This window comes from Mixophyes fleayi, chromosome 12 (genome assembly GCF_038048845.1).
Source record: "Mixophyes fleayi isolate aMixFle1 chromosome 12, aMixFle1.hap1, whole genome shotgun sequence".
Classification (NCBI taxonomy): Eukaryota; Metazoa; Chordata; class Amphibia; order Anura; family Limnodynastidae; genus Mixophyes; species Mixophyes fleayi.
The window spans coordinates 43,229,930-43,255,469 of NC_134413.1; the positions used below are offsets into that span (position 1 = coordinate 43,229,930).

The window sequence follows — 25,540 nt, forward strand, 5'->3', positions numbered from 1 at the left end:
GTATCAAATCTCTTACTACTGAACAGGAAAGGGATCTAGGAGTCACTATTTCTGACCTAATGGCAGGTAAGCAATGTAACAAAGCAATGAGGAAGGCAAGTCAGATGTTTGGTTGCATAGGGAGAGGAATCAGTAGCAGAAAGAAGTAATAATGTTACTATATAGGTCATTGGTACAGCCTTCTCTAGAATACTGAGGCCATATCTAGAAGGATATCAATACATTAGAGACTGTACAAAGAAGGGCAACTAAAATGGTGCATGGCCTACAGCAGAAAACTTACCCGGAAATACTCAAAGATCTTAATAGGTATAGTTTGGAGCAGAGAAGGTAAAGAGGGGGCATGACAGAATCTTTCAAATATATCAAGGGTTTGAACAAGGTACAGGAGGGAAACATTCTTCAAAGGAAGAGAAGTATTAGAACACAAGGACATGCACTGAAACTGGAGGGAAGTAGGTTCAGAGGAAATTTGAGGACAAACTACTTCACAGAAAGGGTAGTGAATAAATGGAATAGCCTTCCATCAGAGGTGGTAGAGGCTAAACCAGTAGAGCAGTTTAAACATGCTTGGGATAGACATTAATTTAGTTTTAAGGTACCATAGCTTAATAAAAAAAAAAAAATGGGCAAACTAGATGGGCCAAGCGGTTCTTATCTGCTGTCAAATTCTATGTCTCTATGTTTAAGAACGTCAAGGCTTAAAAGCATATTGGAGGAATTTGAAATTTTGGAGGAAGCTACTATAGATGCAATTAAGGGGTGTATGCCCCTGACCGAATGACGACCGTGTACAAACCCCAGTTGGCGTTCAGGCAATTGAGAAGGCAAGTGGGTTTGAAGGCGTTTTGCCATTATTCTAGATAGTATTTTAAAGTGTAAAATTAGCAATGTGATAGGAGGACATTAAGACAGGGTGCTTATCGGGTTTTGGAATGAGAGTGGTGTACGCTTGGTTGAAAGTGGGATTTGTCGGACATATTCTTTAGATAGTGTGATTTAATTCTAACAATATAGGAGTCATTTAGATTTTCAACATTTAAGAATCTTTGGCTCAGTAGTCGTCAGGGCCCACGGATTTATGGAGTTTCAGTTCCAAAATAGTATTGGTAATTTCTTGCGCAGTAATTTCATTGTCTAGAAAATCTTTTTGAGAGGGGTTGAGTTTAGGTAGATTAGTCTCCTGTAGAATGTCATTGAGGAGAGAGTTATTAGAGGGAGCAGTAGAATATAATTCATTATAAGAGTTATGAAAGGCGTCCGCAATCGCTTTACATTTCATCATAGAAATATGAGATCTCTATTCTTGCAACAATATGGTTTCAGCGTCTAAAGGGTTTGGCTAAAAGCTCACCTGTTTTATTACACCATCTGTAGTATTTGTTTTTGGAGTAAACCATTTTAGATTGAGCCTGAGCCAATAGAAATTTTTCAAGAGTCTGCTTTGTCTGTTTATAATTAGTCAATATTGTGTAATTAGGATCAAAGACCTATGCATTATACGAATCCAGCAACAGGTTTGTTAAAGACGGATATGTCCTATTGGTTTTCCTCTTTTTCTTAGCCATGTAAGCCATTATTTTTCCCATGCATCACTGTCTTGGAGGTCTCCTAGAACAATACAGTGTTGTCCTAGTGTTCAATATTATTGTCTAAATAGTGCATCCAATGGTATTTAACATGCTGCTTAAAATTTTCCAAGTTGCATAAGTATGATGGGAACTTCCACAAGACTTTTTAATGACCCACCAAAGGGAGGTGAGTAGAAAGAAATTCCCAGGCGTGGTCAGCTATAATAATCTCTGTTATCAAGGGATCTGCCAGCAGGATATAATCTATCCGCAAGTGTGAATTGTGGACTCCAAATTGGAAAGTGTAAGATTTAGGGAAAAAAAAAAAAAAAAAAAGAGGAAAAGTAATGGCACCAGATCATTAAATAATGATATTCAATTATAGAACATTCCCCAATTTAATAGTTATACATTGAGATCCAGAGTAATATCACTAATATTTTCCTTATTTCTCAAAAGGGTGCACCCATTTACTTAAATCATAAATTCAAAAGAGAAAAGAGAAGAAATATATATAGTATATATGACCAAGCATTTCGCTTGTATGCTTTCTCAGGGCAAAGCCCTAAGAAAGCATATAAGCGAAACGCGCATTGGCATGTGCTCCGTTTATCTCACACTCTGCCAATAATCTTATTATAGAAATTTAATCTGGTTAGGTAGTACTACTAAGGTACCCCTGCCATAGCGATTTATGGCCACAGATAGCTTGCCATTAGGCAGTCAGCTATACACGTTTGTTTCGTCTCCTATACTGAAGGACTAGTAATATAGCCGCCTACCTGAGATCTATATTATAATCAGCTTGTCTAATAGTATCAACCAGAGCTATATATAACCACAGAGAGCTTATAATTAGGCAGTCAGCAACAAATGATTGCCTAATTTGATATAGCTAGAATCAAGCCTATTTAACCTATAAATCAATCAGTTGGGATTTAAGGGTAACTAACTTTTATATGATAGATGGCCACAGATAGTTTATAGTTAGGCAGTTGGTAATATACTAGTAAGGTATGAACTTTAATCAATAATACAGTATCTAGCTACCTATCTATACCTAATGGATTAAGGGAATACTATAGTGACTCTCTTAAGAGTGGTCATATATACTATCGCTATTGACGTAATTTCATGGATGAAAGCCTTAGCGGAGAGGTTGCTAAAAGTCAGCCCAAGTACTACATACATATTTTACTGTGATGAATAAATATGTAAATAAAACAGTCTAAATTATATTTCAGATTATTAATTCTGGCAGAGATGAATTTATATAAAACACTAATGAAGGTGTCTATTATTAAGGAATTAGTGAGAAAGCTTTTGTAGCTGGGCTGCACCTTTATTTCACTATACACAGTTAATTACTACATGTTCACTTTTTTGTTTTTATTTCGCAATTCTGTATGAAACTGTTGAATCTTTTTTAATGCATATCAATAAAATAGATGTTTTTAATATGAATTAACATCCCAGGGTGCCTCAATATATACTTCTTCTATTTTCTCCTTTGCATTTTAAGTGTACGATTTGCCTGTTGGATTCAACAGCCACTAAGGGTCAGTCAATCCATGTGCAAGTTCCATAAGTCCTTGTCACGGGCACTAGGAGTCTTTGCCCAGGATATCACCAGATGTAGTCTTACCAGAGTAGTGTATGCACACAGTGGTCTTCTGGTAGCAGGGTGACTAGCGGAACAGGAGAATCAGCAGATGGTGAGAGGATGCTAGAGGAAAGTCTATGACTAGCAGCAACAGGTTATGAGTTAAACAATATGAACACGAGGATCTTGATGGACGTGAAGACGTGAGGAAAGTCAATGGTCTGCGTACAGCAAGTTGTACCACTGCTATAGAGAGAGGAATGTCCAGGGATAGATAGGAGGTAGTGAAGTCAGTGATCTGCGTACAGCAAGTTGTACCACTGCTTGTAATGATGGAACAGGTTCCAGGTGCAAGTAGGTAACGGGGAAGTCAGTGGTCTGCGTATAGCAAGTTGTACCACTGCATATATAGGTGAGGATAGGCACTAGGGTAGATGAATGGAGCATCAAAGGTAACACGGAGAGCACAAGGAACTTGATTCCAATGGTATCTATAATACAATAGCAAATGACTAGCGCTGCTTGGAGATACAAAGTCACTACGGAGATCCAGGACATATGAGACAAAGTCAATAGCATCTATAACTTTGTGAGATAGAGGACTCCGTAGATGAGCAGAACACAGTCCAAGCGGATATGCAATAAACTGGTAAAGTCAATAAAAGATAAGCATACCGCGGTTCAGTTGAGCAGGCTGTCACGAGAGAAACACAGGGATAGCTGAGCGGCTGAACGCCGACACGAGTAGAGGCCACAGGAGAGTGGTAGCGGTAATCTGTGTCTGTGAAGCACACAGAGAACATAACACGAGAGGAGCAATGATGATTCTTGCGGAGGTCAGCAGGAATAGTAGACACGATGAAACACAGGAGAGTTGAAGCGGTCTGGAAACCAGTAATGCCGTAGCGAGGAATCAGCTGGAACTGAAGACACGAGGAAACACAGGAACACCTTCAGAGACTCACAGGGAATGAGACTCCAAGATCAGGCAACGAGGTATTAACCACAGGTGCTTTAAATAGGGAGTGTTGCCTGATCAGCCAATTAACTAAAAGAAACAGGTCTGAAGAGTTCATAGAGGCTGTGCATGCGCAGACCATCAGGATGGCGGGCGGCCACGGTTCCTAACAACGGGAGAAGAGGCACTCACAGTCCGGTGAGTGACAGTCCTATTGAATATTCTGTGTTATCTAAGCTAGGGTTGTCAATTACAATGAAATCGACCCCTACAATTAAATTAGGTGTGTCAAGGGGGTCAAGAAGTTGTGAGATACAGTAAAAGAACTCATGCTGGTTAACATAAGGGGCATAAATATTTAAGAGAGTATATCTATAGGCCCAAATCTGGGCATCCAATAAGATATAGCGACCATTTGGATAAATAACCTTATCTGAGATAGCATAGGGTAGTTTTTTCCTAAACAAGACCGCCACTCCCCTAGATTTAGTTTTAAAAGGGGCTGAGATAACGGGATTTATACTTACGATAAATCTTTTTCTCTGAGTCCATCTGGGGACACTCCTTAACCATGGGGGGTTGAGTTGGGGGGAGGAGTCTGGCACCCAAAGAGTTAACTTTTTTCAGCTGACAGCATATCACCCCCGCCCCTTCCCCACATACCTCAGTTTGATTACAAAAGCCATTATGAAGATAGGCCAATCAACCAAGACACACCACTCAACAGAGGGGGGAGTGGAGACAAAACAACGAAAAGACGGGGGGGGGGGGGGGTCGGAGTGTCCCCCAGATGGACTCAGAGAAAAAGATTTATCGTAAGTATAAATCCCGTTTTCTCTTTCATCCATCTGGGGGACACTCCTTAACCATGGGGACTTACAAAAGCAATCCCTCTGAAGGGTGGGACCGCTCTGATCTCCTTGCACGCAGAACACTACGGCCAAAGGAGGCATCCCCAGACGCAAATATATTAAATTGGTAGAATTTCGTAAAGGTATGGACCGAGGACCAGGTGGCTGCTTTGCACAGCTGGTCCACCGTGGCTCCATTACGAGCCGCCCAAGACGCCCCAACCGACCGGGTAGAATGGGCAACAATACGTTTCGGCACAGGGAGATTAATACGGACATAAGCCTCCCTGATAGTCAGGGTAAGCCATCTGGCAATAGTTTGCTTAGATGCTGGCCATCCCCGTTTGGAAAAGTCAAACAACACAAATAGAGACTGTCTTACGTATCTTTGTAGATCTCTTAACATATATACGTAATGCCCTCACTACGTGCAAATATTTATTTGTCTTTGTTCCAGGAGTCTGAGGGTCCTCTCTCTACGGGACCCTGTAGGGCAGGTTTTACCTGCAGCCCCAAGGCCTTGCTAGGACGTCCCTTACCAGTGGATCCCTTGTTCTTGCGCAGAACTCTGGGACTTCTCTGTCTTTTGTTCGGTTCTTGTCCAGCAACCACCAGCTGAGGACCTACCTCCTCCACTGGTACCTCGAACACGGGAATGCTCCTCTGGGGTGGGACCCTGCCCAGGGTAAGGTCACGAAAGATGTCCCAGCAGCTTCAAAGACCTGGCTACTGACAGCCTCTTGTCTGACAGGATCCTGCCTGTCCACTCCATCTAGGACCTCAACTTGTCCTGTGAAGACAACCTTCTGCTGCGTACCAAGTCCCTCACTAGTCTCAAGAACTCATTCTTAGACAAGGGATTCTCTGTGACCCTTTCAGACTCTAGCAGTTCGGTCATAGACTGAACAACTCATCTAGCCTTAGCATCCTGAATGGGTGTGACTAAAACCTTTTCCCTTACTGGAAATTCTAAGCATGTATAGCTTCGTCTGAACGAAGCAAATCGACAGCCCTGGGCTCTTTCTGATTTGACAGAAGCCAGCGAGGTAAATTTTTTTCAAAACCTGAGGTGAGCTGGTCCCATGAATTCTATCACGATATTCTGGACCTACTCGTCTACCGAGGACCCTGTCGGCTGCCGGGCAAACCCAAGCAGCCGGCCTCCCACCCCACCCTCTGGACCCAGTGGTGGGTGGTAGTCATGCTGCTGGTCTATCCGGCAGCTTGGCGGAAAGAAGCTCTCCGCGCCACAGGGGCCTCCAAATGACTGTTGCATCTGTCCTCCTTTTGAACTTTGGCGCCAAAAGGGATCTTCCACGTGCTCACTCAGCAGGGGGGAAGCGGTGTTCCTTTTCAAACACATTCCCCTTCCACTGGCTCTCCTTCTGTGTTGTTTACTTTAACAGTGTTTTGCCCTTTCTCTTATATTAGGGGAAAACCTGTTAGAATGTGTTCCCCGCTAGCGCTATTCAAAGCGCGCCATCCTCAAGAATTTACTGCCATCCCCATGGGAGAAGGAACTTGGTATACTCCAGCTGGCTTCCAGGGAACCTCAGCAGTAAAGGCGCTCTCTGCCTAATGGCAGCGGCCGTCCTGCATCAGCAGGGAGAGTCTCTTGCCGACTGCTTCCCGCTGTGAGAAGCACCTCTTACCTGTCAGTGGGGCTGGGGCTGGGGCTGGGGCTGGGGCTGGGGCCGGGGCCGGGGCCGGGGCCGGGGCCGGGGCCACCCCCCCCCCCGACAGGCGCTTCTCCCACGAGTCAGCTCCGTTTACACGGAGCCTCTCGCCACTGTCAAAAGAAAAAAACTGCAAAAGAAAAGGAAAAAACCTATAACCAGTGAACCCTGTTCACTGTCTCTCTTGGAGCTCTTCAGGTGCAACCTTCTTCCAAGGGCACCCAATTCAAACTGAGGTATGTGGGAAAGGGGCGGTGGTGATATGCTGTCAGCTGAAAAAAGTTAACTCTTTGGGTGCCAGACTCCTCCCCCCAACTCAACCCCCCATGGTTAAGGAGTGTCCCCCAGATGGATGAAAGAGAAACACCGATTAAAAAAAAAGGGTTTCACAGGCTGGAATCATCTCCTAATTTCCAATGACATTCCTGTAGAAAGATGATATCCAGGTTTAAGATGTTAAAGATGTGACAAGATTTTTTTTTTTGCTCAATTGGGGGTATTATGGCCATCAACATTCCAGGAAAAAATGTTCAAAGATGGTGTGGCACAGGGTTGAGAATTAGTGTCAGGTTGTGTATATGATGTAGTTAGCTCGTCCCCCCCGGGGTTTGGGTCCTCATGACTTAGTTTTCCAAGAAGGAATCCCTCATCAGCAAGGAGGAAGATTTCCCCAATAAATAGAGTAATGTTTGGTCTGACCTGCATCCCAGCCGTAATCTCCGAAATATAAGCATAGTACATGTATATGTAAAACGCATAACCAAAATGGGGAGAAGGGTAACAAACACAAAAATTTAGAACAAACTATAAAATAGCAAGAGGGAGCACAGGACTGATGCCCCATCCAATGACCAGTCATGGTCGAGTCTGGGCTCGAGTTGGAACACAACAGCAGAGGCTAAAAGCTGCCCTGGCACCCCACATCCAGTGTATCCAGTAGGTAAGTTTTGACAAGCACCCACAATTAGCGGTCAGCGTACCAGACAGAGTACATAAGAGTGTCATAGGGTGACAAATTTTATGCCGTTTAGTTTGGGGATGCTAAACAGGACCGACACGGGCTGCTCACCCCTCTAAGACCTGTGTCTGGAGACCTGATTCATCCAGAAGTTCCCCGTCCTCCTCTGATGGTACCTCAGTCAGAGACAGAGAGGAGAGGATGGTTCACTCTGTGGGGTAAATGTATCAAGCTGAGTTTTCCGGTGGGTTTGAAAAACCAATCAGATTCTAGCTATCATTTATTTAGTACATTCTACAAAATGACAGCTAGAATCTGATTGGATTCTATAGACAACATCTCCACTTTTAAAACCCGCCGGAAAACGCTCAGCTCGATACATTTACCCCAGTGTCTCTTGTTTCTAGACCCCGATGGTCCTGGGTAGTCTAAAAACTGATTTAATTTGTCTATACCGCTAACTAAATCACTGGACCAAGCCGATTGCCTCTGGGAAAGGCCTGAGGGAGGTAAGGAGGATGGGAGGCCACTTGAACCGAAACCTGCACTCTCCTCTTGTTGGGGCAGTATTGCCAACTGGGTTACTCCTACTAACGAGGTAGAGGGGTGTTCACCCACTGAGGTCTCTCTCAGCCGGCTCAAAAGCTGCACCAGTGAGTCCACTGACTGTTGAAAAGACACTGCCCAAACTGGTTCCTCCATGGCTATAGGAGCCGAAACCTGAGACTGCGTGGTCTGGGGCCATGCCTTACAGAGCGCCCCCGGGTCCTGTAGGTAATTTTATTTTACATTTTGAGCAAGTATAACATTTATTCTAGAAGATTGCCCCTTATCAAACATATGTACTGAATAGGAACAGTACAGGTCAAGAAAGTACAGTATACGATCACACAGGGCACAAAGTGAAACCTAAGTATACAACTGATCTCTGAGTAAGTCACCAGTAGTGTCTCAGAATCTAATATATATATATATATATATATATATATATATATATATATATATATATATATATATATATATGTGTTACATAGATTGTAAGCTTGCGAGCAGGGCCTTATCACCTCATTGTCTGTTGTACCCGGTTTGTTTATTAGTTTACTATGTTTGTCCCCATTTGTAAAGCGCTACGGAATATGTTGGAGCTATATAAATAAATGATGATTATATATATAGTAATCAATATATGTGAATATGTAACTTCACTAGATCTCCTGTAAAACACAATATACCTCCTTTATAGCAAGTACGGTGTAGGATAAAGAAAAGAATGATACTTAGCCTTCCAGGCTAATGTGTAGGAGGGAGTCCAGCAGCAGCCAAGCCTGTGAGTTTGACTGCAAGAGTTTCTCCTCCCACAGTGATGTTTTTGCATTCTGAAAGAAACTAAGATGCCGATAGAGACAGGGGGAGCTCTATTATAACTCCTCCCTGTCTGTAGCATCCAGCGGGCCTCATTTCCTAGAATTTGTCTGCAGCGCTTCTTTTATTAGGGGCGCAGACTGTCTCTCTGTTAAGAAAAGTGATTTTGCTAAGCAGACGCCATCTCAGGAGTTGAGTGAATTAAGCTTCCATTGTTCCTTCTGTTTTCTCAACTAGTGGGCTTTACAGACAGCCATGAGCCGGAACCAAAACCAGCAGGGTCACCTGAAGGAAGACACCTGGGTAAGGTATGGGCGGGGGCTGGATAGTGTAAGAAGCTCACCAACCGAGTAGTTTTGCAACTCCCCTGGGCAGGAGTTACCAAGGGGGGGGGGGGGGGGGGGGGGGGATTATGAAGAGATACCCTGGGAGCGGAAGGCGAGTGTGACTGATTTTGGCCAAGAGGTGATGCTCTGCCAGAGATTCGCTATGGAACATATCCCACTGGATTTATTTGGACCGATTTCCTCACTTGTTGGACCTGCTATTGTTAAGGGGGCCGTGCTGTATTTAATCCTGTTCTGCAGCATAAATCATTTTTCTATTTTTCCTCTAATACCGTGTCTGAGTGATTTGGGAACCACGTATCTTCATAAGGATAAAACGACCTATACCAGGGTTTCCCAAACCCAGTCCTCAGGGCTCCCTAACAGTGCAGGTTTTCCATATCTCCTTGCTGGAGCACAGGTGTATTAATTACTGACTGACACATTGTAACAGATCCACAGGTGGTCCTAATTATGTCACATGTGATCTGGAAAACCTGCACTGTTGGGGAGCCCTGAGGACTGGGTTTGGGAAACTCTGACCTATACAATTAAAAAAAAATAGCAGTAAAGCAAAAGTCAGCCTAACTCCTTGGGCACTTATACTACACTGGCTAGCTACAGGGGGTTGCAAAGGGGAGGAGTCACAGCCACAAATTAACTAGTTGATTGCCAACTCTACACTCCCCAACTACAAACCCATGGTAGCAGTGTCCCCCAGATAGGATTAAGTTGAAATTTCAGTAATCTGTTCACTACATAAAAAGGGGACTGCCTTCTGCCTTAGCCAAGCAAGCCATAAGGCTCTTGTGCCCCTGTATAAAAACACAGCATGCTCTTCCCTGAAGAATCTTTTGCACCCATCACCCCCTGAATCTAAACCTTTGAGGAAAGCCTTAAAAAATAACCCAAAGGCACCCCTCCACCACTAAATCACCCATAACAGCAAGTCAGAATGGGTTAAGCTTCCAAAACCTAGTCTCGAAACGAGGTGTAAGAGCAAACACAAGATACACGAGTGATCAGAAATACTCCTAGAAAAATATTGTCTCTCCTCAACCAAGTAAGTCACACTATGGGAAACCAGGGCCAGATCGATTCTGGAGAAAGTGTGGTATGACGCAGTGTGCCAAGAGAAGTGCTGAAGATGTGAAAACTGAAGCCTCCATACATCCACCAACCCCATGTTGTCACAGTTTAGCAAAAGGAAAAAGACCAATCTTCCCACCCAAGGGTAGTTCCCTCAACCTATCAAGTCCAGCATCCATGACATTATTGAAACATCCAATGCAGACTAGCAGGGTGTGCGGGGAAAGAACAGTGAATGTGGCTGCCTTTTTGAGCACCTCAAAATTGAAAAGAGGAGGAATGTAGACGGTCAACAGTGTTATTTGTGGGGGGGGGGGGTAATCAGGAAAACACATCTGAACCTGCTCTAGCACAAATATTTTCTAACCAATAGACACTCCCAAGAATTAGAAGAATGCACGTCGTGACAAGCCCCCCCAAGGCTTCTTGAGAGTCAGGACCCTGCTACCATTAATAAGAGTTTTAACCAGACACGCTATGTCAAGGTTGCACTTTTTAGCTTGGGTTAAAACCAAAGACCTCCCCCAATCTGTCCAGCTTCAAACGGTGTTTAAAAACCCACCTTTTTTTCTTAAAGCTTTCCAGTCTCCCAGTTAACTTCCTACCTGTTCTTCTGGCTCTTCCCCTTCATTCCCCTTCCCCTATCCATTCCTCCTTCCCTCGTGTCTCTCTGTCAGTCTACCCCACCCTTTAGATTGAACGCTCCTTTGAGCAGGGTCTTCTCTCCTCCTGTCTTCTCCACTTTTAACTCTGCTCGCCAGCTTCCCTGCCTTCCTCCTTGAGGACCCTCTTCTCCCGTCCCCTCCTCTTCCCCCTGGGGGTCTTCCTCTCATACGTGCCCCCCCTCCTTGGGGCCGTTGTTGGCAGACATCCCCCTCTCCCCGCCTCGCTAGCTGTGCCTTGAGCTCACGGAGTTACTGTGATTATTGTTTACTGTACTGTGCTGTCTCACCTCGTATTGTAATTTCGTTTGTCCCTGTATGGCGCCACGGACACCTAGTGGCACCCTATAAATAAAAATTAATAATAATAATATTTACTCTATCATTCATGCCCTTCATGGTCCAGGAGAGCAGATGGCATCCCCCATCCATCCTACTTGGATGAAAGACTGACCAGATATATAGCATCCATCCCAAAAGCCCAACAGAGGAAAACATTAGCAGTAAAAATAAGAAGCTTCAGAAGGAGCAAGAAACACTGTCCCCAACAGAAACCCTGAGCAAACACACATGTGCAGAGTCTAGCATCAGCACCGAAACAATCATAGCACCACGCCCATCTCATGCTTTCAATATTTTAAATAGCCTGAGGAGCATAAATATTCTCCTACGTAACAAAAGACTATCACCCAGTCCACGAATTCTCTGAAGTGTCCCTGGCTTGTTCCTTGTCACATTATAACCTTGTCAGGTGTTTTTTTTTCCCTCTCTATGCTCAGCTGAGTAAGATGCCAACACATTGGTTAGCACTGCCAGAGAGACCAAAACGAGGAAAATATATAAAACTTGATAGAAAATTGGCTAAAAATATTTGTATCAATAGTTAATTCTAACTGTACTGAAGTTATTGGTTAGGGTTGTCTAAACAATGCATTTATAATTGGAGACATTGGAACGAATGGAAATTTATGTGTGTACATACACGACAAACTTAGTCTACACAAGATGTCTGGGTTGAGTACTGGATTACAAAGGCGTAAATGCAGACAATTTAAACAATATTTTAAAAGCAACAGATGTAACTGACAACATGCGTAAAATGAGATGGCCATAATAGAAGAATTCACAAAAATAGACATCCTGAGTGTTACATTTACGTCACTTGTAAGGGCGAAGGCCATTAACGGGGCAAGGAGAGGACCCGCCCGCTGTATAATGTAGAAACCTTGCTAAAAACAAAAAACAACAAAAAACACAAAATAAACAGCCACCAGGCGTCTGAATTCTGGTATGTACATATTTAAAGATGTCCAATTTTACTCATGTCACCAAATGCATCTGTCGCTTTTAAAATATCGTTGAAAGTATCATCAGCATTTATGTCTTCGGTATGACTACCACTGAGATGTCTTAGTCTTACCTTTACATACTGATACATTGGGAGATTGTTGCTGCCCGGATGTTGCTACTCATGGCAGATGAAGTTCAATATCATCATAATTATCTATTTATATAGCGCCACCAATTGGATAAATACAAGGTTAAAACTTTTGGGGCTAAAAATATTAGAAGGGACATTATAGGATGAAGATATAATTTAGTGAAATCTAGTTATAACTAGATCATAGACTTGCAATGCTAATTTGCTGTACTCAGAGCCAGCAGGATGTGATCATGTATCAAAAAAAGTAAAAAAATAAATAAATAAGAAAGGATAGATAATTATTTGCCCTTCTACAAGGCATAGAAGAGGCCTTAGGCTGGGTACACACTAGTGTTTACAGCCATTTATCAAGCAGGGAGGGGCTTAGTGGTTAGCACTTCTGCCTCACAGCACTGGGGTCACGAGTTCAATTTCCGACCATGGCCTTATCTGTGTGGAGTTTGTATGTTCTCCCTGTGTTTGCGTGGGTTTCCTCCGGGTGCTCCAGTTTCCTCCCACACTCCAAAAAACATACTGGTAGGTTAATTGATTGCTATCAAAAATTGACCCTAGTCTCTGTCTGTGTGTGTGAGTGTGAGTGTGTGTCTATATTAGGGAATTTAGACTGTAAGCTCCAATGGAGCAGGGACTGATGTGAATGAGTTCTCTGTACAGCGCTGCGGAATTAGTGGCGCTATATAAATAAATGATGATGTATGTTCTCCGCATGTTTGCATCCTCCGGTTTCCTCCCATACTCCAAAACCAAACTGGTAGGTTAATTGGTGGCTATTAAATTGCCTTTAATGTGTGTGTGTGTGTGTGTGTGTGTGTGTGTGTGTGTGTGTGTGTGTGTGTTAGGGGATCTAGAATGTAGGCTCCAATGGGGCAGGGACTGATGTGATCAAGTTGTCTGTACAGCTCTGCGTAATTAGTGGTGCTATATAAATAAATAGAAGATAATCGGTTGGCCTGATATCACAGTGTGTATTCTGCAACTATGAACGATGACATTCCAAGGCCCATCGTATTGTTGAAAGAATTTTTTTTTTTTAATTTTTTTTAAACTAGAATAGAAATTTCATTCAACAATGGAATGATGTCCTTCCAATTATGCAGGGTGCAAGAACTCACTATCAGGATCTTCATAGAGTTTAGAGTCATGATCTTTTCAGAGGTTAAATCTTTTAAAACACATAGTGTATACACATACATTGTCATGCTAATCGGGACTTTTTTTCTCCCAGTCATTGGTAAAAGCAGTACTGCGTTTACCATCGGGAGAAGATTTCTATAGTGTGTACCCAGTCTTACCTTGAATACAGTTCAATTTTGAGCACCTATTTACAAAGGATGTTGTGGAACTATAGAAAGTTGCCCTTCACTGCACTAACATTAATAAGCACATAACAGATCTGTTTTTTAGTGTAAGAACCATGGGATGCAGTCCCAAATGAAATTGGTATTGACAAACACACTAGAACATTTTAAGAAAGCATTGTATAACAAAACATACAGGACTACTGGTGTTAATACCACAATATAATATTGTGATCCAGGTAATTGTGCTATTGCCTGTAGAGGGCCTTCCAATGAATAAACCAAGGTATTTGAGTATGAAAGGTTATGTACTTTTTGTTTGTCTTCTTTCCAACCTAAAGAATTATAATAGTAGCCAAAAGATAAATAAAGCAATATGAAAGCTTTTAGTATGTCAAAGAAATCTTTGAAATCTTGGTTCCATCCTTTGTATATTATGCCGATTTGTTACATATAAAATGTTGTCTTGATGTGGCTGTTAAACGCACCATAAACAAACAAAACTATGTGAGCATTTGTAACCTTAACTCAGGCATTAGAAGGCCATTAAGTCTAAAACAATAACATAAAACAAATATTCAAACAGGTTTTGAACTTAAGAGCTTTGCATAGTTCACATTTTATATATAGCTGTAATTAAAACTTTGGACACCTAGGACACATTGCATGTGTCACTAAGTTTCAAGTGAAAAGAAGTTTCAAAACCTAAAAACTTCATTGTTTGAACAAAAATCTGCAATTTTAGAAAGCATTAAACTTTTTGGCTCTACAGTTAAAATAGGAGCCAATCCAAAATGGTTACAATGGGGTTTTCCTGTTATGTAGAATAAAAAAATTAGGAAGTACATAGGGGTATTGCTTCACCCAAGGAAAATAATTCTAATCAAATATGCCAATTACAGGTTCATTAGAGAGATCACAATTGGCACCCTAAAAAAAATTGTTAATCTTAAAATGAGAAAAGTGTACATTGTGTATATTTTAATATACGTGAACATTGGAGTATGTTGGATTAATAAAGAGAACTGCTCAACTGTAATCTTACCATTACTACACCAATTGCTTCCCTCTCCAATCCTCAGTTACTATTCAAAAGGAGGTGTGGTTGTTTCATAGTTACCATGACATTTATGTGTTGTGCAGGCAAATACAAGAAACAGATGGAAATTCCAGAAGAATCTTTAGGCCACAAAATATTTATTTTAACAGAAAACAACCTGTGTACATAGCAATAACCAATTAGTTTCTTGAGAAAGCAATTTAAGTGTTCAAAATTGTGTTACAACACCAGATGTACAAGTGAGAAGTGTTTCAGTTACAGAATAAAAAAAAAAAAAAACACTAAATAGGAGATTGTGTATAAAGCAAGCGCTGCTATATTGATAAAGTAGTATGCAAACTGTAAAAATAAGCAACTGGAAACTAAATACATTTACAGTGCAATATAGAAAATAGTTATTACAAAAACACACAAAAAATACTGTTGTCAACCCTGCCACAAAAGCATTGTGTTGCAGACCCCTTGGGGAACAAGTTGTTGATGGGGTCAACAATTCTAAAACAGAGCTTCAAATGCCCTTGGCAACGGAGGAATGGTGGCTCCCGATAATCCCATTTTGGCCTCCTTGCAGGTAGACACAGTGATGCAAACTTCTGGGTTCTAGACGGATGCCAGAAATGCCCAAGACTGTCACTCTGTCCTCAAAGCCCTTGCCAGGCAAGGCAAAGGTCTTCTGTGTCATTGAACAATCTCAAAGTAGTGTAAAATTGCAAGGATGTGCTGAGGCATAAATATGTACCCAGTATACAGAGCCATTCCAACGATGGAGACCAACATGGAGTCTGAGGAAGAAGGGTTAAGTAACTCAATAACAAAGTTAAAGTGATTGCAACTGTCACACATCTGAAAACCCCCTATAAATTTGATGTGATGCTATTAGGCAATGTAAGAAATTTATATCAGGACTTATCCATTAGCAACACGATGAGAAGTAATGTTCTAAGAAAAATGCCCCCACACATTACAAGTATGTGTTCTGAGAAGTCCGTATTTTAAACGCTTCTGTAAGGAAAATCTAGCATTATTATTAGTATTTTATTTTTAGAGACTTTGCAAACCAGTTACAAAATTACTCCAAAATGAATTCAACAATGGATTGTATCCAGAGGAAATTGTGTCAAACATACTAATCAAAATAATTACAAGACATTGAGAAGACTATCATCAGAACAATGCTGCATTGATAGATTTGGAAGCCACACAAGTAATAAGCTGGTGCTTATGTTCAATACCTGCAATACTAAATTTCATGAACACACCTTGGTTCGCTGTAGGAGCTAAGGGACCTTTATGTTAGACCTCAGCCCAAAGTCCAATATATGAAAGAACTATCGAAAACACAGACAAAAATCAGCATTTGTTTAAAGCCGTTTTAGTCATAGCCTAATTCTGCTGACAAAAGAACTTCAATGAAGGTTCCCTAGAAAAAAATTAATGTTTAAACAGTACTACATTTTCACAATCTCCACATCTCTTCCCAGTCACCATAATTGCAGGAAAGTATGAAAAATGCCGTGGCCAGCACTAAACCATAAAATAAACACTGTTCTGTTATCGTACCCACCGACATATGTACACCGATAGAATGTACAGCCAACATCAATGCTTTAATGTTTTAAATACCTCCAATTCCTTGGAGATTTCATGGGACAAGGAACCTAACTTGTCCAGTAAAAGGCAGAACATTAGAGTGAGTCTTTGTTTGCATTATTATTATTCTTCATCTTTATTTATAGGGCGCCACAAAGTTTCCACAGCGTCGTACAAGTGCATTAAAAGCAATAGACCAAATCCCTTCTTGGGGCGCTAGAGAAATGATTATTTATACTCTATTTCTATCTTAACATTAACAGGTTGCTAAATAGCCCAGTCTATATCACATAGGTAAAATAAGCAATTTATAGTAAACAAAAACTTCTGTTGACTCAACAGCCTGGAATAAGTTACACTAAACAAATGGTGATTTTTTAGAGTTAAATGTATTTGGTGAGACACCATTAAGGAGAATGAGCATCTCATTTACTAACATTGTCTTTAGGTACATAATTTGCACTGAACAAAAGCAACCAGTCAGCAATAAGCTTTCATATGCTAAAATGCTTTTTTTAAGCAATAAAAAGGTCTGATGAGTTGTTATGGTTTTGTGCACCCAAATGCTTGGTTTAAAAAAAAATAAAAAAATCTGAGTGGCCAAAGAAATTGACTAATTCTTGAGAAAATGGAAATACAGTCCAAAAAAAAAAAAAAGCATACAAACTTACTTTTTTTTTTTTTTGTGTGAAACATGAAAAATAATCTGCAGCAGTAGTAAAGGGGGGTACGACAAAACCCTCAGGACAATAAGAGTTTAAATCAACTATTTTTACAGCTTGGACTAATTAGACTGGATACAAGTTTAACAATTAAGTTTCTTAATTATTATCATCATCATCCTTTATTTGTTAGGCGCCACACACAGTACTAACAGTAGACTATACAGGGTGAAACCATACAGAACAATGAACAAAAAGTACAAATACTTCAGAAACTCCGGCCAGTCATATGCAGTAAAGACGGAGAGGAAGAACAGGTATGGAGACAGGAGGGGAGGGGGCCCTGCTCATAGGAGCTTACATCCTAAGGGAGGGTAAACAGACCAGGCACAAGAGGAGCCAGTTAAGGCAAGAGGAGAGAAGGGAGGATGAGCTAAAGGGAGGAGATGGGGGTTAAGTAGATGGTTGGTAGGCTTTGAGGAAGAGGTGAGTTTTGAGTGCACGTTTGAAAAGGCACAGAGGAGGAGAGAGACGGATGGAACGAGGGAGGTCGTTCCAGAGAAGGGGGGCTGCACGGGAAAAGTCTTGGATTCTGGAGTGGGAAGAGGTGATCAGAATGAAGAAGAGGCGGTGGTCATTGGCCGAGAGCAGGGAGCGGGCAGGAGTGAGAATGGAGGAGGTTAGAGATATAAGGGGCAGTAGAGTTGGAGAGAGCCTTGTAAGTGGTGGTGAGGAGTTTGAAAAGGATTCTGTAGGGGAAGGGGAGCCAGTGTAAGGCAAGGCAGAGGAGGAGCAGCGTGAGAGGAAGATGAGTCTTGCGGCCGCATTGAGTATAGAGCAGAGGGGGGAGAGACGGGAGTGGGGAAGGAGGTTACAATAATCAAGGCGGGAGATGATGAGTGCGTGGATGATAGTTTTGGTGGCATCCTGAGAGAGAAAAGGACGGATGCGGGCGATGTTGCGTAGTTGGAAGCGACAGGCTTGGGCAAGGGAATGAATGTGGGTGGCAAAAGAGAGGATTAGAGGGTGATGCTCAGGCAGCGAAGTTGGGTGACAGAGGAGATGGTGGTGTTGTTGACGACAATAGAGGTCATGGTGGGATGGGAGTCTGGGCGGAGGAAAGACAATGAGTTCAGATTTAGAGATATTGATTTTGAGAAAGCGCTCAGACATCCAGGAGGAGATGGCGGAGAGGCAGTCGGATACCCGAGCGAGGAGGGTGGAGGAAAGATCAGGAGAGGAGATATAGAGTTGAATGTCCTCAGCATAAAGGTGATACTGAAGACCTAAGGAGGAGATGAGAGCACCAAGGGAGGAAGTGTAGACGAAAAGAGTATAATATTATTAAGAGAATATTAGAACACAGACATTGAATCCCATGTACAAAACCCATTAAAACAAACACTGTACTGATAAGATACTGTATTTTTAATTTGTTAAAATTATATTTATACCAGATCCATAAATATTGAAACATGCTATTCAAAAGGACTAGTGTGGAATCACACTAAAGAAATTTAGAAAGATGATCTAAAACAAGCCAGAGGTACACTCTTTGCAACAGATATAAAACATCCTGAACAGATTTTCCTGATTGTCAGTGTCACAAATTGGGACATTATATTTATAAGTGCACATCCTTCCCCAAACCTATACCCTCTAAAATCTCTCATATATTGCACCTAACATTTTACCTGGTATTATGATTTGAAAACTTTTTTTGCACTTGTTGGGTTCAAATGAATCTGACATACACCAGATATAAACCTGGCACATATGCTACATACTCCACTAGTCTTCTAAAAATAATATTTAATTCAACCTAATGCAACAAAACTAAAGCCAGTGCTGTAACCTTCCAAGCAGCAGCTGCCAATGTGTGTCCAGAAATACTTTTCACTTCCATTATGTGTAATCACTAATACTTTTTGTGAACCAATCTCAATGCAAAGGTGAACTTGGGGACAGAATAAGGGGAAGGGGTGAGGGAGTACCTCACAGGTAACAGCTAAGAGGGGAAACACTAGCATGTAGAGAAGACATTGAATCCAAGCACACTACCAACCCATTACTGGGTTAAAGGTTAAGCTAAGGTTGACCAAGCAGCCTAAATCTTGTGTAAAGAGGAGTTCCTCAAAATACTCGTTGTGTTAGATTTGGTAAGTGTACCATACTCACTTACAGATCCTAGACGGGTGTATGAGCAGTAGTTTTTTTTTCACGCAAAGCTGCTATTTGACATGTGACAGCACTTATGATGTGTCAAAAGTAGTTCATGGGAGTGTTTGGGAAAGTCTGGGATAGACTACAACACCAAGTTAAAAAAAATATATGAAATAACTGGAAAGTTTCTCAGTAAATAAGTCCACTATTCTCAGTCAATGACTGACAGCTAGGCAGACCTGTTCCATACACAGGAGCAGGGCAGTGTTCTCACAGCAATTCAGTCTCAGCTGTTTGACCTGCATCCAATCCCCTCAGGACAATATCATACATATGTGGGAGGAGTTAAAATGTATAGTGTAATGAAGTAATACAGGGATACAGTGGAATATAAGGTTAACAGAGCAGGTATTTTACTTTCATAGTTTATATGAAAATCAGTTTTGGGTTTAAAAGTCTTAAATGCAGAGCCAGCATAAACAATTTATGTATTACAGCACAGCAAATAGTTTACATAAACAAATGAAACTCAAGGTTGTTTGAGACAGACCACTCAAGTAACAATTAAAACTGAAATATAGCTACATTTTGTGTAGTTTCACCCTTTTCTGCTGTATGAAAGTCTTTACCCATCTACCAATATATGAATGCAGCAACTTATGTAATATTTAAAACTGACACTGTGACCAGTGGGTCCAAAGAGTGATATCTACAACAATGATCGGTCACATAGTAAATAGAGAATAACTCAAGCATATGTTAATAAACAAACAGAAGTATAACCAAAAAGCAAGCTTAGGCACCCGGTGGCTGTTATGGAACTAAGAGTCCGGCGCTGTACACACACATGTAAAGAAGGATACTGAAGACTGTCCGCTCCCAGGGTTCCAGCATATACAGCGCAGTCACCAGCAAGTACTGATAATACAGCCACGACATCTGCTTCCAAGCTCGGCCCAGAGAGGCCTGGAGACCGGACACACAGGACACCTTCATGATCCGCAGTGTGTGAAGTGTGAAAGCAGCAGTACAAGGCTTCCTCTTACTGCCTCACCCCAACCCTAGTAGTCCAATGACTCATAGATCGTCAGAGCGCCAGATCCTATGACGTAAGCGCCTCGTAAGCCGGCACAAGCCACGCCCATCCCATGTACACTACAGTCGCTATCACATGATTACATCTGGTCACATGACACGGGGTGTGGTTGTAGGTTGGTATTATTGCGTAATGCCGTGTGCAGCTGGTGTTCACCACTATAATGTCAGTTCGGTGGGCGGGGATATTTATTAGTAGAACGTTGTTAATTCACTGACAGGTTCTAACACTGGTGGGGAAGTCCGAAATTTTGGTGACTATCTCGTTTAGTAAGATTTGGTCCGACTACAAGGACAGCTGGGAGATATGTCCCACTTTACACTGTACTACTTGTGATGGCAGAGCTGCGTGCAAATAACAGTAGTGCACACAGTATTGCCTGTGTATTTGTCTAATATGATAACCATGTTATATAATAGGGGCCCCCTGTCTTAAATACCTCGTGCCCCCGAGCGTTAATCCAGCTCTGGTCATGCCCTTTTTGGCGGCTCTGCTGCGCGACAGCACACAGTTTCTTTCCTACTGGACCTGAGGTGGGCCTGTGTACTTTACATGCCAGGGCTGATTTTTAGTCCCAGTCCGGCCTACTTAACCACTTTTAAAGCCTGAGAAATCCCGGAGCGGAGCTCATGTGAGAAGAAACGTGGTGACATCATAACATCACCAAGACCCCGCCACTGTTATGAATTGCCAAAATTCACTGGGGCATTATATTTTCAAGCAGCTGATACCATGTATAATATGGGATTAACTAAGGACAGGCTTATTTCTTTTCAAATTCATACATTCAGTTTGTTCTTGAGTACAGACAGAAATGGCTAAACACAAAAGATTCTTAAAAAATTATATTGCCTACCTGCATTTTAAGCTGTGCTTTGGTTGATTATGGTAGCTGTACATTGCTGAAACATGTGCAGGCATTGAAAGTATTGCAGTTCACCAGTTTGGGACACAGAAGTTAAACTGCGAAAATATATATTTATCCATTCAATATGCAGGATATGTTTCATCAGTGAAAAACAATACTGCTTGAATGTTGATTTTTAGCAGACATTGATGTGCCTAATGGAGTGATGTGCCTGGCATGGTGGCGAGAGGCTTGGGGTTGTTATACAGGATGGTGCATATAACAACCTAACAATCCTTTTATAATCACCACTAGGGCACTTACACTTTTAACGTAGTATGCCCTGAAATTATGTTTAAAATGGCCTCAAATTGCTATTGCACAAGCACTGGCAGAAAGCTGCTTTTGATGCAAATAATGCCTGTTGTATAAGTGATTCATCCCCACTTCAGACTAACTTGCATATTCAGCAAATTTGAAACATAATGCAAACATTTATAGCTCTATTTAGGTTCACACAGGGCAATGGTCAGATCACTATTTGTAGTCTCTTGTTTAAAGTATACATGTGGCTTGTATCATATAATACCACGAGAGAATAAAGAATGAGAATCAGAGACCACATATATGGTATCATTAATTTTGATAACCTAATGAAAGCTCCAGTGAGAAAACACATTATAAATGAGTATAGAGTATAGGCCATAGTGAATGTATTGGGATAAACCTATAGGCCAAATTCTTGAATAGGTGTGACGGAATGTGAGGAGTTGAATCCACAAGATTATAAACATAACCAGAAATGTTAGTTTATTATAACATAATACAGTGAAGAAACTTCTGTAATGCAGGATATAAGCTATATGTACGTTGTAGTTGTAAACAGCAGTATACAGTAGATCTTGTGGATACAGACACAGCTTGTATTAGATATATAGTCTCAGTGAGCATTATATACTGCACAGCTGTGTTGTACATCTATTAGGTATAGAGCAGACACTTGGGCACTTTACACTGCACATCTGTGCAGGTTCCGTTATTGCCCCCTGTCAGATAGTTCTATGCAGCTTACCTTATTACCACCCAGCCGAGTCCGGCACCTCCATGCAGTTCTGTTGCCTATATAGCATATATCATCATCATTTATTTATATAGCGCCAACATATTCCGTAGCGCTTTACAATTGGGGACAAACATAGTAGACTAATAAACAAACTGGGTAAAACAGATAAAGAGGTGAGAAGGCCCTGCTCGCAAGCTTACAATCTATTGGACAATGGGAGTTTGACACATGAGGTTAAGTCTACATTTGTAGTCGGCCCAGCCAGACTGCAAAGGTAAAAGTGACTCATAAGCTAAATGATCCTGTCACACAACAATGTTGGTCAAGGGGTAGTTGTATAACAGGTGGTAATAGGGTAATGTAGTAAGGTTAAGAGGGTGGTTGAGGAATATTATAAGCTTGTCTGAAGAGGTGGGTTTTCAGAGAACGCTTGTAGACTAGAGGAGAGTCTTATTGTGCGAGGGATAGAATTCCATAGAGTGGGTGCAGCCCGGAAAAAGTCCTGTAATCGGGAATGGGAGGATGTAATGAGTGTGGATGAGAGACGCAGATCTTGTGCAGAACGGAGTTGCCGAGTTGGGAGATATTTTGTGACAAGAGAGGAGATGTATGTTGGTGCAGCTTTGTTGATGGCCTTGCATTCGGTAGAAAACAGGCAACCAGTGTAGAGACATACAGAGTGATTCAACAGAGGAATAACGATTTGCAAGGAAAATCAATCTTTCCGCAGCGTGCAAAATAGATTGTAGGGTTGGCTGAGTTCACACTAGCAGTAACAGCTCTGACCAGCTTTCAGACAACTATATGTAAGCAGTTACAAGTCCCTTTCAACTTGTAATGGCCACCTAGCCCATCTGGGTTGGCCCCCTGTTCATCTGTTAAATATTCAATATCGACGAACTGTTTGCAAGGAACCCACATTCAACATGAATAAATCAGCGAGCAGAGGTCGCAGGGGCGCAACTGGAGAGGTCACACAACATTTCTCCCGTCAGGACAAAGCATCTCCTCCCGTTCGCCACAGGGGGCTCATAGCGCTCAAGATTCTCCAAATACTACAACTCCTTCCACTAAGGCGGACTTTGCTGAATTACGTAACTTAATTGTGGATCGTACCAATGCTTTCTCCACCGATCTTCAAAAGGCCATTGGAGATCTTAAGGCAGAGATGGTCATAATCTCCAAAAGGACTTCGGTCCTCGAAAACAAGATTGAGTCATCTATCAAATTTCAAAACGACCGTCTCAAGACTTAGATTTCCTTTTAAAAGAAAACGACTTTTTCAGAGACAAGTTGGAGGACGTGGAGAACAGGAAACGTCGCAACAACCTGAGACTGCGCAACATCCCTGAATCAGTCGAGCCCCTTTGGATCCCACATTATCCAACCATCCAATGCAGATAGAACGGGTGCATAGAGCCTTGAGACCTCATCCGAAGGACACTGAACCCCCCCCCCCCGCCATGTGATTCTGCGTATTCTTTCCTTCAAGACTAAGGAACTTATATCTAACGCAGTTAGGAATTCTTCCTACACTCTCTCCGAGGGCTACCGTATCCAAGTGTTCCAAGATTTGGCCACATAAACGATAGCCAAAAGGCGGGACCTCAGAGAAACTACACGTATTCTCAGAGAAAACGGATACAAATATCGCTGGGGATTCCCTTTCCGCCTGATAATTGACGTGGAAGGCCGTCATGAGTCAATTCATACCCCAAGTGAAGGGAAGGACTTGATTCATAGGCTTAACCTGTTCGTCCTGACAGGATGGTTGGGGGAGATTCTCAGAGTTCATCAGGACGACAGCCCCCATGATCTGTATTCCTGATTATTCCATTTAGGAGGATCTAAATGTTCATAATTTTTTCGTTGCTTCTCTTCCCTCTCCAAATGTTTACATTTTACTTTGCTCTGTTTACAAATTGTTTAAATGTTGATTTCTTCGTGTTGATTTTTTCGACTGCACCATTATCAGGTGCAGCTGTTCCTGGGTGCCAGTTATGTTGATATTTATTTGCACTGTTTTATATACAGATTTACGGGGGACTCTTTATGTCCTCCTAGCCACGCACCCTCTCACATTGGGATTTATATATTTATTATATTGAGGTTCAAAAGTCATAAGCATTCCCACACTTTGTGCTGCGAGATAAATTATTGTGTAGGTGTACCTCGCCTAATTGTTTATTTTCTCTGGTTCTTAGGCACTGACCCAGTAGGTTTCCCCTCTTCCAGTGAGGTCCGAACCTACGTCTTTTCCCCTTCTTACTATATCTTCTCATTCTCCACTTCTTTGTCTTTCCTATCTTTTCTTTTTCAACTTTTCTCTCCCCTCACTTTTCTCTTCTGGGCATTACAGCCCGATAGCTTGCATACCTATACCAGGTGTTTTTCTTCAGAACATTAGATATGTCTCTCGCAACGCTCTCTCTTAATGTTAAAGGGTTAAACACTCCACAAAAATGTTCTATGTTACTTCACACAATGCATAAACTTAAAAGAGATGTAATCTTTTTGCAGGAAACTCATTTTAAAGCTGGTGGCCATCCCTCCTTGTCCTCAAGTAGATACTCCACGGCCTACTACTCCTCTCATCCTACAAAAAAAAATGGAGTCGCCATTCTTCTCCATAATTCTGTTCCATTTGTCACGTCAACAGTCAAGGACGTTCCTGAAGGCCGGTTTCTCATTCTGACGGGAAAGATTGGGCATTTCGATATAACCTTCGCCAACATATACACTCCTAATGCATGTCAGACAGCCTTTTTCAAACACTTTTTCTCGGAATTACACCACTTTCGAAAAGGTCTGCTCTTATTAGGAGGGGATTTTAACACTGTTATGTCCCCTCTTATAGACAGATCAATCTCCAGACACTCCTCCCCTCCTTCATCACACACAAAAAATTTGCAACAACTCGTGACTGAGGCCGGTCTCTTTGATATTTGGCGAGCGTTGTATCCTACTTCTAGGGACTATACGTTTTACTCATTTCCTCACCAATCCTATTCTCGGATAGATATGTTTATGGGGTGTTCAAACATATTTAAGCACATTAAAAAAGACTGATATTGTCCCTAACACCTGGTCTGATCACTCCATATTAACACTTTCGGTAGACCTTCTTCAGAACCCCCGGGGCAGAACTTCGTGGAAGTTAAATGAGACCCTCCTCAAACTCCCTGGTTTTAAAGATCTCATAGTCGACTCCATCACAAATTATATTGAGAATAATTCCAGTTTGAAGGTCCCGACCCCCAC

The 25,540-nt window shown here is 41.8% G+C and overlaps 1 protein-coding gene across 1 annotated transcript; it reads right to left on the reverse strand.

Moving 5' to 3' along the window:
- Window positions 1–14,978: 14,978 nt before the first annotated feature.
- SPTSSA (serine palmitoyltransferase small subunit A) lies at window positions 14,979–20,406 on the reverse strand. The gene is made up of 2 exons (XM_075193551.1): window positions 20,137–20,406; window positions 14,979–15,640 (listed from the first exon to the last, which is right to left on the reverse strand). The coding sequence occupies exons 1-2, from the start codon at window positions 20,267–20,269 to the stop codon at window positions 15,537–15,539; spliced, it is 237 nt and encodes a 78-aa protein (XP_075049652.1). The 5' UTR covers window positions 20,270–20,406; the 3' UTR covers window positions 14,979–15,536.
- Between the last annotated feature and the right edge of the window lie 5,134 nt (window positions 20,407–25,540).

What these genes read in the sequence shown, in the direction of transcription:
- SPTSSA (XM_075193551.1), bottom strand. Translation starts at nt 20,269, where the DNA reads ATGAAGGTGTCCTGTGTGTCCGGTCTCCAGGCCTCTCTGGGCCGAGCT. An exon ending in CTGGGAGCGGACAGTCTTCA is followed by an intron (nt 15,641 to 20,136) that starts GTATCCTTCTTT and finishes CTTCTTCCTCAG; the next exon opens with ACTCCATGTTGGTCTCCATC.